The sequence below is a fragment of the Paramormyrops kingsleyae genome, chromosome 5, assembly GCF_048594095.1.
Source record: "Paramormyrops kingsleyae isolate MSU_618 chromosome 5, PKINGS_0.4, whole genome shotgun sequence".
Lineage (NCBI taxonomy): Eukaryota > Metazoa > Chordata > Actinopteri > Osteoglossiformes > Mormyridae > Paramormyrops > Paramormyrops kingsleyae.
Genome location: NC_132801.1, coordinates 32,670,796 through 32,686,129, shown reverse-complemented (window position 1 = coordinate 32,686,129; position 15,334 = coordinate 32,670,796). Strand labels below are relative to the sequence as shown.

The 15,334-nt window shown below is 45.3% G+C and overlaps 1 protein-coding gene across 1 annotated transcript; it reads left to right on the top strand.

Annotated features, from left to right (window-relative positions):
* The first annotated feature begins 242 nt into the window (after nucleotides 1–242).
* On the top strand, nucleotides 243–15,075 carry LOC111841946 (uncharacterized). The gene is made up of 12 exons (XM_023808122.2): nucleotides 243–697; nucleotides 1,788–2,700; nucleotides 5,167–5,395; nucleotides 5,483–5,622; nucleotides 7,011–7,576; nucleotides 7,902–8,166; nucleotides 8,325–8,529; nucleotides 8,914–9,095; nucleotides 9,748–9,852; nucleotides 10,685–10,849; nucleotides 12,227–12,320; nucleotides 14,527–15,075. Exons 2-12 carry the CDS (start codon nucleotides 1,890–1,892, stop codon nucleotides 14,588–14,590), a joined length of 2,826 nt encoding a protein of 941 aa, XP_023663890.2. The 5' UTR covers nucleotides 243–697; nucleotides 1,788–1,889; the 3' UTR covers nucleotides 14,591–15,075.
* Nucleotides 15,076–15,334: the final 259 nt, after the last annotated feature.

The window sequence follows — 15,334 nt, the reverse complement described above, 5'->3', positions numbered from 1 at the left end:
AAAGATGATTACCTTTTAAAAAGTCACCGGGGTCACCTTTCCCTGGGGAGATTACAGCAAAAACGAATAAATAATAAACTTTTTAGAACAAATCTCTTTTTAGTACTTCATCAAAGGACAGAAATAAATACAAACTATATGTTGAAGAAGCAGACGTGGAAGTATTTAAAAAAAAAAATCACACGAGGAATAAAAAATTCCATTACTAAGATAATTCGCGGGGGGTGGGGAGGGGTTAGAATGTTGCGAAATATGAAATCTTCCAAACACCATTTCCTCTCGGTAGCGACAATATTTCTTGCAATTGAGGAAGTGAAACAAGTAAATCCCTAGTTTAACGGCGAAAGTTTGCGCCAGTTTCATTAGTTTATCCCTGAATGGGCAACATACAGCAGGCATATTACTTGTCTTTGTTACATGGGATGGAGCCGCTACTTACTCGGCAGTGAGGAAGATCCAGCTTTCGGATGAATTTCCCTTTGTACCTTCTCACCCTCGGGATCTCCCAGCCAACTTTCTTCGCATCATTCTGTGTGATCGCCTACGTACTGGCAGGAGGAAACGCGGTTGGTCAAGGCTGGACACGTCAAAAGGGTGACATGGTCACTAAAAGTTGCGAATGTCTGGAATTGGTAAAGTAATTTCGGATCGTAAAGCCTTGTTGGAGTATCTTGAAGAGGACAATCCTCTAGAATAAGTAAGTCGTGGAGTTGCGACGCCCCATGTTTGAGCAGACGGGGTGTAAAGTTAAACCAGAAATATTTTCTGACTAGCTAGTTATAATGACTAGACTAAAACTGCGTATTGCATATAGCTTATTCTAGCAGTGTTATACTTTTAATTTTAAATCTTACCGACCTACTGGCAGACTCGTTTTGCAACAACGGGGCATTGCTCAGCGAGAAACGGAAATTATAGGTTTACGGATTTTGTGTTAATGTAACTGCACTGTTGCAAAGGCTAATTTAAAACGGCCAAGTTTGAACATGCATGTTTAATATTGGTTCTGTTACCGGATAAATTAGCTAATCAAGTTTTTTTTTTTTTTGCAAAATTTAAATGACAAGATGTGCAACCCATCTTTATATTATCTTACTTCTTATACTTGATGCAATGAATGAATTATTCAGTGGAAGATCTCCGCACAGCGTGAGAGCACCTTGTGTGATTTACGCCCCATTTTCATTTGCAAAATTTACAATACGCTTTTCCATTAAAAATGTGATGAATTTAAAATATGGTATATAGATTTCTATGTTCTAACGCGAAATGGGTAAATAGGTAGTTATAGTCTTCCAACTTTGCTAGCGAACAAAACTGGAGGCAGTTCAGGTAGTGGCCAAGTAAACATTTATCCCAAACTAGCTAGAGGAGTTACATGACACAGATTTGTGGTTGCTAACATTTACTTTAAAAGGATCATCACTGTGTATAGCCAACTACATGGGAAATCTACGGGAGTGACAATAATTACCTTGTCAATCCAGTACATAAATCCGTCGTCTCGAAACTTTCTATTTGCTTATACATGGTGTTACAATCACTTCACGAAAATTACGACACGAGCTTAAAAAAACTCGGTAATAAAAAGACGGGTTTACTTGTACAACTCGCCTTCAAAACGTTGTCCCTTATTTCCTCTTGAAATCGGTACATTTCCAAACCTGTGGAAATATTGGGAGTATAAAATCGCGTGGTATACATTTCGTTATATTTCATTCTATGTTTTGTAGAAGTGAAGATTAACTTCATCTGTATGATATTTGATTTTTTCTGTTTTGTTTTAGTTGTTTTCAGGATTTCAGGAGCGCCAAAACAAGTGATTGCAGTTGCGAATAAAGGATTTATAACACCGTCTTCGCAAATTTGCCTGAGCAGTGCGATCCCGGATGGCTGCATTTTTGGTTGGTTTTGTTGCGTTGCTTCAGATCGTGCCAGTAATCAGCGAATCATGCCTTATAATCAGCGAGGTAAACGCAGACAATCCCAAGCTGGACACCACTGAGTTTGTAGAGCTCTATCACACAAGTGGCAAGGCAGCCTCTTTAGATGGCTACACCTTGGTCTTCTATAATGGGAACGGAAATGTAGCTTACAAAGTGCTGAACCTTAGTGGCCACACTACAGATGCCAGGGGGTTCTTTCTTGTGGGCTCTGCTGAAGTCCAGCCCAAACCAGCAATCATACTGCCCCCTAATACAGTGCAGAATGGGCCAGACGCCATTGTGCTTTACCAGGGCAACACAGAGCGGTACAGCGAGAAGATGAATATAACAACCGTCGGTTTGATGGATGCTATTGTATACTCAACGCGGCAGTCAATGGATGCAGAGTTTATGGCGGACATCCTGACACCAGGATCTCCTGCTTTTATCGAGGATGATTCGGTACATAAGAGCGACGAGTCCATGGAGCGCTGCTGGCTGTCCTCTGGCAGCTGGACCTTTCAGGTGGGGCTACCATCACCTGGTCAGCACAACCAGTGCCACTCATCCAATGGCACCGCAGTGCAAATCAGCGAGCTCCGGCTGGGAGAAGGACAGACCGAAGGGTTTGTGGAGCTCAGTATCTCTAAACCAGCAGATCCCCTGGTCTTGGTACTCCTGGATGGAAGAACAGCCACTGTTACCTTCAGCATGGATATCAATGCCCCAAAGGAGGGCCTTCTTCTCATAACTTCAAAAGGAAGTGGACTGAAAGGTACGCTGACTAACCTGCGTAGAACCATGTAGCTGCATTGTCAAATGGTGTATGGTAGCAGATGATTGGTCACGTGACTGAAAGGATGTAAAGTGCTTCTGCTGTCAAGTATTACATCAGAATCAGGTTTTTTGCCAAGTATGTTCACACACACGTGGAATCCATCTTTGGTTGTCAGTGGCAACGTGAGAATAGTCACATACAGTTTGGTTGATATATAAAATGTGTAGCTGATAAATGTATAAAATGTGCAGGAATGCATGTCAGTGGAAGGAATTTTGGAGTAAATACAATATGTACAGAACAATGAAATAAAGAGTGAGTTATTTACATCATTGTTTTAATGGGGGAGGGTTACAGTGCAACTGAGCAGTAATGGGGGACTGTGGGGGTAACCGTGCAACTGAGGGGTAAAGGGGAACTGTGGGGGTAACAGTGTGACTGAGGGGCAATGGGGAACTGTGGGGGTAACAGTGCAACTGAGGGGTAAAGGGGAACTGTGGGGGTAACAGTGCGACTGAGGGGCAATGGGGAACTGTGGGGGTAACAGTGCGACTGAGGGGCAATGGGGAACTGTGGGGGTAACAGTGCGACTGAGAGGTAATGGGGTACTGTGGGGTAACAGTGCGACTGAGAGGTAATGGGGTACTGTGGGGTAACAGTGCAACTGAGGGGTAAAGGGGAACTGTGGGGGTAACAGTGCAACTGAGGGGTAAAAGGGAACTGTGGGGGTAACAGTGCAACTGAGGGGTAAAGGGGAACTGTGGGGGTAACAGTGCGACTGAGGGGCAATGGGGAACTGTGGGGGTAACAGTGCGACTGAGAGGTAATGGGGAACTGTGGGGGTAACAGTGCGACTGAGGGGCAATGGGGAACTGTGGGGGTAACAGTGCGACTGAGAGGTAATGGGGAATTGTGGGGGTAACAGTGCGACTGAGGGGTAATGGGGTACTGTGGGGGTAACAGTGCGACTGAGAGGTAATGGGGTACTGTGCGGGTCACAGTGCAACTGAGAGGTAATGGGGTACTGTGGGGGTAACAGTGCGACTGAGGGGTAAAGGGGAACTGTGGGGGTAACAGTGCGACTGAGGGGCAATGGGGAACTGTGGGGGTAACAGTGCGACTGAGGGGTAATGGGGTACTGTGGGGGTAACAGTGCGACTGAGGGGTAAAGGGGAACTGTGGGGGTAACAGTGTGACTGAGGGGCAATGGGGAACTGTGGGGGTAACAGTGCGACTGAGGGGCAATGGGGAACTGTGGGGGTAACAGTGCGACTGAGGGGTAAAGGGGAACTGTGGGGGTAACAGTGCGACTGAGGGGTAAAGGGGAACTGTGGGGGTAACAGTGCGACTGAGGGGCAATGGGGAACTGTGGGGGTAACAGTGCAACTGAGAGGTAATGGGGTACTGTGGGGGTAACAGTGCGACTGAGGGGTAAAGGGGAACTGTGGGGGTAACAGTGCAACTGAGTGGTAAAAGGGGAACTGTGGGGGTAACAGTGCGACTGAGGGGTAAAGGGGAACTGTGGGGGTAACAGTGCAACTGAGTGGTAAAAGGGGAACTGTGGGGGTAACAGTGCGACTGAGGGGTAAAGGGGAACTGTGGGGGTAACAGTGCAACTGAGTGGTAAAAGGGGAACTGTGGGGGTAACAGTGCGACTGAGGGGTAAAAGGGAACTGTGGGGGTAACAGTGCAACTGAGGGGTAAAGGGGAACTGTGGGGGTAACAGTGCGACTGAGGGGCAATGGGGAACTGTGGGGGTAACAGTGCGACTGAGAGGTAATGGGGAACTGTGGGGGTAACAGTGCGACTGAGGGGCAATGGGGAACTGTGGGGGTAACAGTGCGACTGAGAGGTAATGGGGAACTGTGGGGGTAACAGTGCGACTGAGGGGCAATGGGGAACTGTGGGGGTAACAGTGCAACTGAGAGGTAATGGGGTACTGTGGGGGTAACAGTGCGACTGAGGGGTAAAGGGGAACTGTGGGGGTAACAGTGCAACTGAGAGGTAATGGGATACTGTGGGGGTAACAGTGCGACTGAGGGGTAAAGGGGAACTGTGGGGGTAACAGTGCGACTGAGGGGCAATGGGGAACTGTGGGGGTAACAGTGCGACTGAGAGGTAATGGGGAACTGTGGGGGTAACAGTGCAACTGAGGGGTAATGGGGTACTGTGGGGGTAACAGTGCAAATGAACTGAGGTCACTGGAGCAACTGTTTTTGTTGCGTGCGGGAGGACGGTGTGTTTGTGCCAGTCTGTTCTGGCATATAGTGATCGATAGTGCCTGCTAGGGGGGAGAAGCTCAAAGAGCTTGTGGCCCTGGTGTGAGGGGGGATGATTTTTCCTGCCTGTTTCCTGATTTGTGGTTAACGCAGCTGATCTGTTCTGCAGACCTGATCATTTGTTATTACACGTGCATGGTTTTCTGTACAGGAAGAAACCTTTAATCTTGGTTGTGTTCCTCAGGCGACTTGATGTTCTCCTCGGGGAACCTCTCCATACTGAAGCCTCAAGGGGCATCTTCTGGTGCTCTGGCAGTGTATGCTGGCCGAACGACAGACTTTACCATCGGTAGCGCGGTCAGCCCACTGGAGCCCCTGGACTCTTTTGTGTATGCCGGGCCAGACGCCACACCCAGCGCCAACCTGACCGAAACTTTAATCCCAGGAAGAGATGCCTTTCAGCTCAGCAGTAGGCAAGTCTGACTAATCTATCGTTTATAGCACTGGTCTGGGGCTATCACTGTAAAACACCACTTACTCTAGGACGTCATTCTTTTCAGTGTCGAACTGGGAGGCATAACCCTCAGCCGCTGTGGAACGGCTAGCTGGAGCAGAGACCCAGGTGTTTTCATTAAGACTGTTCAAACTCCCGGAAAAGCCAACCACTGCTTGTGGCCAGAATCGTGTCCTAAAAAATCTGGTGAGTCATTTTGGATGGGAGGGCAAAGGCACTGTCTCTTATAAAGTGTTTATAGAGAGGCACAGTACAGACTATCCCTAGTTACAAAGTCTTGCGACACTTTCTGCACATATGTTCCACACAGACACTTTCTTTTTATTAAGTGTCATATTTTTTTTGGTTGACTCATTCAGTTCTGTTCTTGCCATTTTGCTCTTAATTGCAGTTGTAGTCATTGGCCCCCAAAGGGATACTATGCACAAATATTTGCTGTTTTATGTTATTGATATTGACGTGCTACTAGAGATGAAATAGTATGAAAATTTAATATTACGATTATAGTCACTACAATTATCACAGATATCAGTATTCTCGCAATATTGTTAAAATGTGCTGAAAATGTTCAAAAACTACTGACACACGAACTGAAATCAAAGTTTTATATTGAAAACCACAAATAAAATAATAACATTTATTGTGCATTTATTGTTTGCATAGACAATAAAATAATAACGTAGCCAATACCTTATGTAAACACATGGAACCAATATCAAATATGCATTAACATTGAAAATCTCCAGAGCACTGTAACTGCCTTCTGCAATGTTTTTATTGACGTAAAACAAGCCCACGTTGCACGCTCAGTCTAACTTTGGTTGATGCTGAACAGTAGTTTTTCAATGTGTGGTAATCAACCACAGTATTAATGATAATTACATTTTTAAAGAGTTATACTAACCATCGGGAATTTTATGGTGGTTTATGGTGAAACTGGTAACCATTTCATTCTTAGGCATTACTAATTAAGTAAGAATCACCCAATGAGACTGCTTGTCACTGAACTTCCTAACTCTGAACAGCTGTTTTAGAACTATAATTTGGGTTTCAATTTATTAGTACTTGAAATGAATGTTTTACTTTCAAGCTGCAATTATCGTACAATGCACAGCGTGCACTAGGTAGCGTAGCGCTGTCAGGCATACTGACACTCAAAATTCATTCTTACATTTACATTTTTTTTAAACTTCTTCGTATGTGAGAGTTGTCATAAGTCGCACAGGTTGTAAGGCTGTATTCTTAAAATGTATTATTAGCTGAAATATTTGCTTCTTCATATAGCGCATCCAATAATTTTATTATGCCGTAAAAGAAAGAATTGTTGCAGTCAGATGTCAAGTAAATATGTGTATCTATATACCGTAGATCGTGGTATGTGATAATACTCATTATATTATATTATTTGTTGATTTTTGAGGGTTATCTGCCAGTACTGCAACTCGAATGTCATATCTGTGCTTTGAAGATTACTTTATATCCTTAGATTAGTCGAACATAAGCACAAAATCCCACCTTGTGAATGTGAATAACTGTGATTGTTGAAGTAAACTCCAAGCCCATCGCCCCGACAGTGATTCCTGAAGGTACAGCGGCGCCTCCCCCCTGGGATCCGGCCAGTCAGCAGGACTTCCTGCTAAATGAGGTGAACGCTGACATCCCCGGTGCGGAGGAGGACGCCGAATTCATTGAGATCTGGCACCCCACTGGCCGACGCATGTCCCTGGACGGCATCTGGCTGCTCCTTTTCAACGGGCACAATAGCAAACCTTATCGGGAGATCAGCCTCACGGGCTACTTCACAGACACCCGCGGCTACTTCCTTGTGGGCAGTGATGGGCTGGTCCCCAAGCCCTCCATACAGCTTCCACCCAACACCATCCAGAACGGGCCGGACGCCGTGGCCCTGTACCGCAGCACCAGAGGGCCACCATCCACACTGTCCCCTGGCATCCCCGCGGAGGGACTCCTGGATGCTGTGGTGTACCGCCGGCCCGGCTCCGACAAGGAGGCCCGAGATCTGAGTGACGCACTGACTCCCGGCCAGCTGCCCCTGCTTGAAGACCCCACGTTCCACGTGGAGGATGAGTCGCTGAGCCGCTGTAACAGCCGGCGCCCTTTTGACCTGCTCTCTTTTGTGGTCAGTCCCTTTCCTACACCTGCCTTTCACACCCAAAATTAGCTATAATGCTGCATGCATGATGCTTCATTTGAATGCAAATAATTAGAGGTGTATAATTTGTTACGCTTTGGAGATAGATGTCAGAGTAATGAAGACAGGGCAGCCCCATGGCATAGTACAATGGTACTCAAATGCAGGCTACTCAAATGTAAGGTACTCAAATGGCGGACTCCAATCCTAAACTCAAGTTAATCCAGACCGCATGACCATAGATCGGTGAAATCTACTGAGAGGACCCCCCCCGCCGACCCAAGCCATTCTAACTTTCTGCTATTCCATCTAGGTGACGTCCCCCACGCCCCTGCAGAAAAATGTGTGTCCCGATCCTCCAGTAGGTGTTGTTATTAATGAGATAAGCAGCACTGAGTGGTCCAACCATAGTCAGCAGAAGAACTTTGTGGAGTTACATGCTCCACCCATGACCAAGCTGCAGGGGCTGGTCCTAGTTGTCTTTGAAGAGGGACACGGTGGGGAAACACTGGCTGTTCCTCTGACAGGTTCTGCTGATCAGGATGGGTACTATCTCATTGGGAATGGCACCAATGCTGGTGAGCTATGGAGTTATTTTAATTTGAGTTGAAATAGTCATGTCTAGTCATTGCTTTCTTTTCTTAAAGCACCATAACTAATACTGAGGGTTCTGGTTGCTTGTCATGTTGTTTTCCTGACTGAATCACAGTTGAACCTATGACTGCGTTTTCTCCAGACCAGGCTTGGCCACTGAGGAGAAACGGTGCCGCTGTCCCAGGTCGCGGAGCTGTGGCTCTGTGCTACGGCTCCCTGCGCTACAGCAGGGTCTGCCAGCCAGAAACCAACAGTAGCATCATAGACGCCGTGGCTTTCACAAAGGATCAGAAGCTGCTGAGCATTTTGGCAGCAAGCAGTGGGTGGCAGGTGATGCCCACTCTCAGGTAAGCATTAGTCAGCGAGCGGGATAATCGGTTGTTTCTGATGACCAGCACTACGCGTTTACTCACAAACTAGCCTGAAATAGGACAGTTTGTGCATTCTGTTCTTCAATACATTGACCTTAGTTCAATCTAATCAGATGCTTTGTTACTCATTGAGAAATGCATAAGTACTTCTCAGTTTAAACAATTGATTTGTAGCTATATATCTATGGGCTATAAAAGTACATTGACAACAACTAAATATGCATCATTTCACATATCGTTAAGTCAGAGAATATCTGCAGTTGAAATGACAGTGAGCTCTTTTACTGCAGGGATGGGGGCCGGTTATGACATCTCTTCATTTCCATCTTATCTACTCTGCCCCCCCACCTCCGCTTGCAGGTCAGCGGAGGGGCCCCTTTCTCTCAGCCGCTGTTCCTGCTGTGAGGCGAGGACCCCGCTGGTGTGGACCACCTCCATCCAGACCCCGCATCTCTCCAATCTCTGTCCCAGCTCCAACTTCTCCAGCAGCGTCGCCCTGTGCCTCGGGCCTCCTGGCAGCGACGGGGAACAGCACTCACTAAGTATGTCTGTGTCTCCCTGGAAGCCACTGTGTCACAAAAGAGATGGAGTGAGACGGGGGGAGGGTTGGGGGAGGGGTGGATGTTCTGAGGGAGGGGCTGGGTCAGGGGACATGCCCCTTCACGGACCCGTAATTGATTATTAATTGTTAAGGGTGTAAAGCAGTCCTTTTTGTTCATGAGAGGAGCAAAAGAGACTGAATGGGACATTCTGGTTCTCACAGTTTCCCCGTCACTGCAGTTCTTGTTAGAGCTGAGGCAGCAGTCTTCCATATTTACTCTGATCACTGAGCCTGTCATCCCCAAGAAGCCACTTTCCACTGGTCCCAGCATCCTGTGTATAGGATCACCATCCCAACACAAATCTTATAACATGCAACAGGGGAGACAAAAGGAAAAAAAAGTTAAAGAGTAGTTGGTGGGATCCCATTTCTGGCTTAGAGCAGAAGCGCTGTGCTCCTTTTCTGAAGCATTGTGATGCAAATACACCCACTGCTGCGTCCCTCTACCTGCTGGGCTCAAGGTCTGGCCAGTACCTGACACATGAATTATCAGAGCTGCCTGTTAGCTTCACTTAACAGGGGACGAGCTTGTCGGTCATAGCTGGCCTTGAGCTAGTTTATTTCCAGCATGCCAACTGTCCCCTTCTGTGCAGATTGCAGTGGGTGGAGGACGGACAACAGCAGCAGGCGTGAGGTGGAGGTGGCCATGTACCTTGAGAACTGGTGTCATTGTGGGATCTCTGCCCTCCATCTGCGGGGTAAGAAACCGACCAGCGGAGAGCGCACTGTGTGTAGGTCATCCTTCTGGAGCTTGTATCATGTAGCTTGTCTCCATCTGTGGCCTGGGATAAATGTTGTTGCGTCACATTTTTATGATGGGATGGCATGGTGTCTCAGTGAGTAGCACTTTTGCCAGACACCTTCGCTCCAAGTGACGTGGCTTTACTGATTTGTGACTCTGAAGCATATAGACAGAGGTGAATAGTTCAAGTCCAGAAAGTACAAATCCAGACCAAGATTTTGTTTCAACCTGGTTTAGCTGGCCAATAGAATATGATTGTTTATGCGAGGAGAGTATGGATGGATGATTTTATGACAGGATGCTGCTAAAAATCCATATCTGTAATCTAAAATTCCATATCCATAATGGATTTGAAGCCTATTGGCTTTAGTCTGCGGCAGGCAGGAGGGCCATGTGAACACAGCCAGCGTCAGCCTCCTGTTATAAGACAGAAGCAGAATCGTATGATAACTCCACAGCTCAGGTATCCTCCTAGGATGTAGCGGTGGGAGGAAGAGCCGTGTCCAGTCTGCTCCATTCTACAGAATGTGGCCCGTTCTCTCAGCAGAGAGCCGGTGCGGATGAGGAGCGTCTTCAGCCGCAGGCTCAGGTCCTGCACACGCTGAGAGCTGAAGATGCCTCCTGCCATTTGTTTAGCGTTTACAGTCTTCATTGCTGCAGCCCCAACCTGCCCATCAAGGAGATCGGTCCAGTTGTCTCTTATCTTGCCCACCTCCCCTCATTAGATCAAGCTGCTAATCTGTTCTGTGTGGCACACTGAGGCAGGCTGGTGTTTCCCTCCCTAACAGAGGTCAACATTTCATGCGTGGAGGGCTGGCTGAGCGTGCAGGGCAGCATCCGGGCCCTGTCTGCCCGACAGAGGGAACTGATCCAGCAGGCGTCCCGGGAATACCGGTCCCAGGCGCTCGGAGAAGGCTGCTCCAACCGCACTGTGCACAAGTCTGTGGGTGAAAGTAAGTCGGGTCACGGTATCACCAGCTGTCTGCACGAACAAGGAGGATGCAGGAAGGGTAAATTACAAAAAAGTAGCTGTTTTTTGTCAGCGGATTCTATAGAACATTTCTTGGACAACCTCTGGAGAATACCTTCTCGAAAATATGAACTGGGAAGTAAAAAGATATTCGTACACAATTTTATTTTCATATAAATCACAATAGTTTTATGGATACTCTAGCATAATGGATTTGTCTGTCCAGAAAGCGCGTAGGGATTAGTGTCTTATTGTCATGTGTGGTTGGGAAGATGATTTAATATCTGCTGCAAGTCAGCATTGACATTTTAAACTATTGACGCAGTAGTTTCTTAGGAAAGACTCACCGGAAGAGACTATATATATAAAATATAAACTTCCCCATTTATCAGACAATGAAACACACAGCATACCAAGAGTTTCATCAGATATTCATTTACACAAGACGTGCAGAACTGTGAAGCTTTGTACTTTATAGACGCATCAAATGACAGAATGTGACCTCCACTCCCCTTTCACACAAAAATGTTAATACGTATTCTGTTAGCAGGCTTCTGTCGTGATACTAACTTGATTTATTTTTCTGGGACTGATGACTCCCACATGGTTTGGGTCAAGCCAACACCAGTGAACTTGTTTCACCTATGAATCCTTATTTTGTTGCAAAACCAGGCCATTTCTTGTTGCAGCGTGCCATTCTGGGTGTTCATTACAAGACTATCCACAGCTTTTTGAAGCATAATTATGTCCTGCTGTGGGAAACGGGTTGGGGTGGTGCTAAGGCAGATGTTGGATGCTTATTTCAGACGTGTCTGATTGGTGTCAGCCGAACACAGTCCCACTCTTTCGTGCATTGAACTGGACTTGCAGTCTGCACTATGCTCATGTGAAGGGATTGCTGTTTTAAAGTTAACCCTGCTGACCAGAATCCCTGATCCTGTGTGGTTACTGGAAAAAAAAACTCAATGGTCTGATGAATTCTGCTGGAAAACACAAGGCATTTGATTTTCATTCTTAAATTAAAAAAATTATGAAACATCTGCTGCTTTGCATTTGATGTGTTTATAATGGACATTTAGTCTGAATGAATCTGGTTGGCATTTGTTGAACATTCCTGTGCTGTTTTCGCTTTGTCTGTAGGGCTTGGCTTATAAATTTATCCTCTAGCCATAAGGTTTATTTTGAGCCATCTTCTAATTATGTTTCCAAATCTGGTGTTTTTTTCCCTCTGGTAAATAGTAAATTCCGGTATTCTTGGTATTTGTTCAAATTTCCTGATGCATTTTGGCCTTGAAGCTCTCTCGCTATGTATGAGAACGTTGGCTGACACTGCCTGTTGTTGGCCGTGTTTTGTCGACAGGGTCTGCGCTGGGCTGGCAGATTGGCCTAGTGGTGGGGACATTGCTCCTGCTGGGCCTGGGAGCTGCCCTCTTTGCGTATTTCTACAAAAAGAGGTAAGTGGTATCATTTCAGCTGGACTTCGGAAGGGATCTGAGTAGCACAAAGCCGTTAGCTCCATGCTAATGTGTTTTGCTCAGGGCTAATAAGCTATCTCTTTGGTTTAAAGGAATACATGAGAGGTATAGAGATGGGGAGGATACTGTTTTTGTCATGCATCCAAATTTGATCTAATTATTAATATTATTGCAATTTAAAGGGCAGAGTGGTGCTGCACTGGTTAGCACTGTTGTGTCACCACACAGTTTGAGTCTCCACCATGGCTGCATGTGTGGAGTTTGCATGTTCTCCCCATGTCGTCGTGGGGTTTCCTCCAAGTACTCCAGATCCCCCCACAGTCCAAAAACATGCTGAGGTTGATTGGTGTTACCAAACTGCCCATAGATGTGCATGTGTGAGTGACTGGTCTGTGAGTGACTGGTCTGTGAGTAACTGGTCTGTGAGTGAGCCCTGTGATGGGTTAGTCCACCATCCTGGGTTTTTCCCTACCTTGTGCCCATAGCCTCTGGGATTGGCTTGAGACCCCCTATGACCGTGAATAGGACAAGTGGGTACAGATAATGGAGGGATGATTAGAAATTATTTAAATCTGATGCATTTTAGTCAGCTGAGGAAAAACAAATACCATGTCATGCGAGTTCCTGTAATGCTGCACATAAGGATTCTGGGATGTCCTGTTATGAGCACCAGATTTGTGTGCGGCGTTTAGTAAAAACACACTCCCTGAAACATATTATCAGCTCCATCCATACACTTTTTTCACCTAATTGGACTATATTTAAAAATCAAGATATCCTCAGGACACACCAGTTTCAATGTAGTACTTCCAGGGAACGGGTTGGGTTAAACGGGTACAGGTTATTATCAGCTAAAACGGGTACAGGTTATTATCAGCTAAAACGGGTACAGGTTATTATCAGCTAAAACGGGTACAGGTTATTATCAGCTATAACAGGTACAGGTTATTATCAGCTATAACGGGTACAGGTTATTATCAGCTATAATGGGTACAGGTTATTATCAGCTGTAACGGGTACAGGATATTATCAGCTATAACGGGTACAGGTTATTATCAGCTATAACGGGTACAGGATATTATCAGCTAAAACGTGTACAGGTTATTATCAGCTAAAACGGGTACAGGATATTATCAGCTAAAACGGGTACAGGTTATTATCAGCTATAACGGGTACAGGTTATTATCAGCTATAACGGGTACAGGTTATTATCAGCTAAAACGGGTACAGGTTATTATCAGCTATAACGGGTACAGGTTATTATCAGCTATAACGGGTACAGGATATTATCAGCTATAACGGGTACAGGATATTATCAGCTATAACGGGTACAGGATATTATCAGCTATAACGGGTACAGGATATTATCAGCTATAATGGGTACAGGATATTATCAGCTATAACGGGTACAGGATATTATCAGCTATAACGGGTACAGGATATTATCAGCTAAAACGGGTACAGGATATTATCAGCTATAACGGGTACAGGTTATTATCAGCTATAACGGGTACAGGTTATTATCAGCTATAACGGGTACAGGTTATTATCAGCTATAACGGGTACAGGTTATTATCAGCTATAACGGGTACAGGTTATTATCAGCTATAACGGGTACAGGATATTATCAGCTATAACGGGTACAGGATATTATCAGCTATAACGGGTACAGGTTATTATCAGCTATAACAGGTACAGGTTATTATCAGCTATAACGGGTACAGGATATTATCAGCTATAACGGGTACAGGATATTATCAGCTATAACGGGTACAGGTTATTATCAGCTATAACGGGTACAGGTTATTATCAGCTATAACGGGTACAGGATATTATCAGCTATAATGGGTACAGGATATTATCAGCTATAACGGGTACAGGATATTATCAGCTATAACGGGTACAGGATATTATCAGCTATAACGGGTACAGGATATTATCAGCTATAACGGGTACAGGATATTATCAGCTATAACGGGTACAGGTTATTATCAGCTATAACGGGTACAGGATATTATCAGCTATAATGGGTACAGGATATTATCAGCTAAAACGGGTACAGGTTATTATCAGCTAACTAGCACCATTTAACCAGAGAAACAGGTTGCAATGAAAAGGCACTGGGGGGTTGAAGTGGACCTGCATGCTGGTGACGGCTGCATACTGCGCGTTCTCTCCTCTCCAGGCAGCCTAGAGACTACTTCTCAATGGAGCTCAACGAGAATGAAGAGGAGCCTGACCAGCTCTAGCAGTGTGCTAGCCACCCCCCGGCACTCCAATGGTTCTGGATAAATCTTGATGAGCGTCTTGCCACTGTCTGACTACTTCCGGTCACACTAAAGAGAATGATGCTAAAGTTAGCATACATGCTAACTGTATTGCGCTCGCATCTCGCCACTGAAGTTTCCGTACTTATTACTGCACTGCCTTGTGTTGCAAGGGTCACCACTGGTGTTTCATTGAAATTTTAAGTTTTTTTTTTATTTTTTAATGAAATATTTGTATATTCTTCTTGTACAAGCAAATTTCTGTAATATGTTTGGTTCCAAACACCAGGAAAAACATAATCTGGCAGCAAATTACCTTAGAGTTTTAAAATGACTTACATCTGTTATGTGTCACTGAAATGGTACAAAGCAGCAGGGTGAATTAAAACTGCTGCTTCCACAGCCTTTCACATGTATAAGCAAGTGTTCTTTGCTCATGATTCAAACTAAATTTGTTATAAAATGTGTGTCATTTCTTGATGATCAAATTTGGGATGAAGGACCCAGATGGCAGCTCCCTCTTCAGGCAGCACTTATACAGTAACACTGTGTTTTGTGGGGTACAAATATGGCAATAGGCATTGGCAAAAAAATACCCGGGTAATGTCCATAACAGTAACCATATCCAGTAAAACTTCATAAGGCTAATACAGCAACAGTGCATTTTATTGATTAATATTAAAATATGCCCTTATTTCAGTTTGTAAACAGTGCTGGATATTCTGA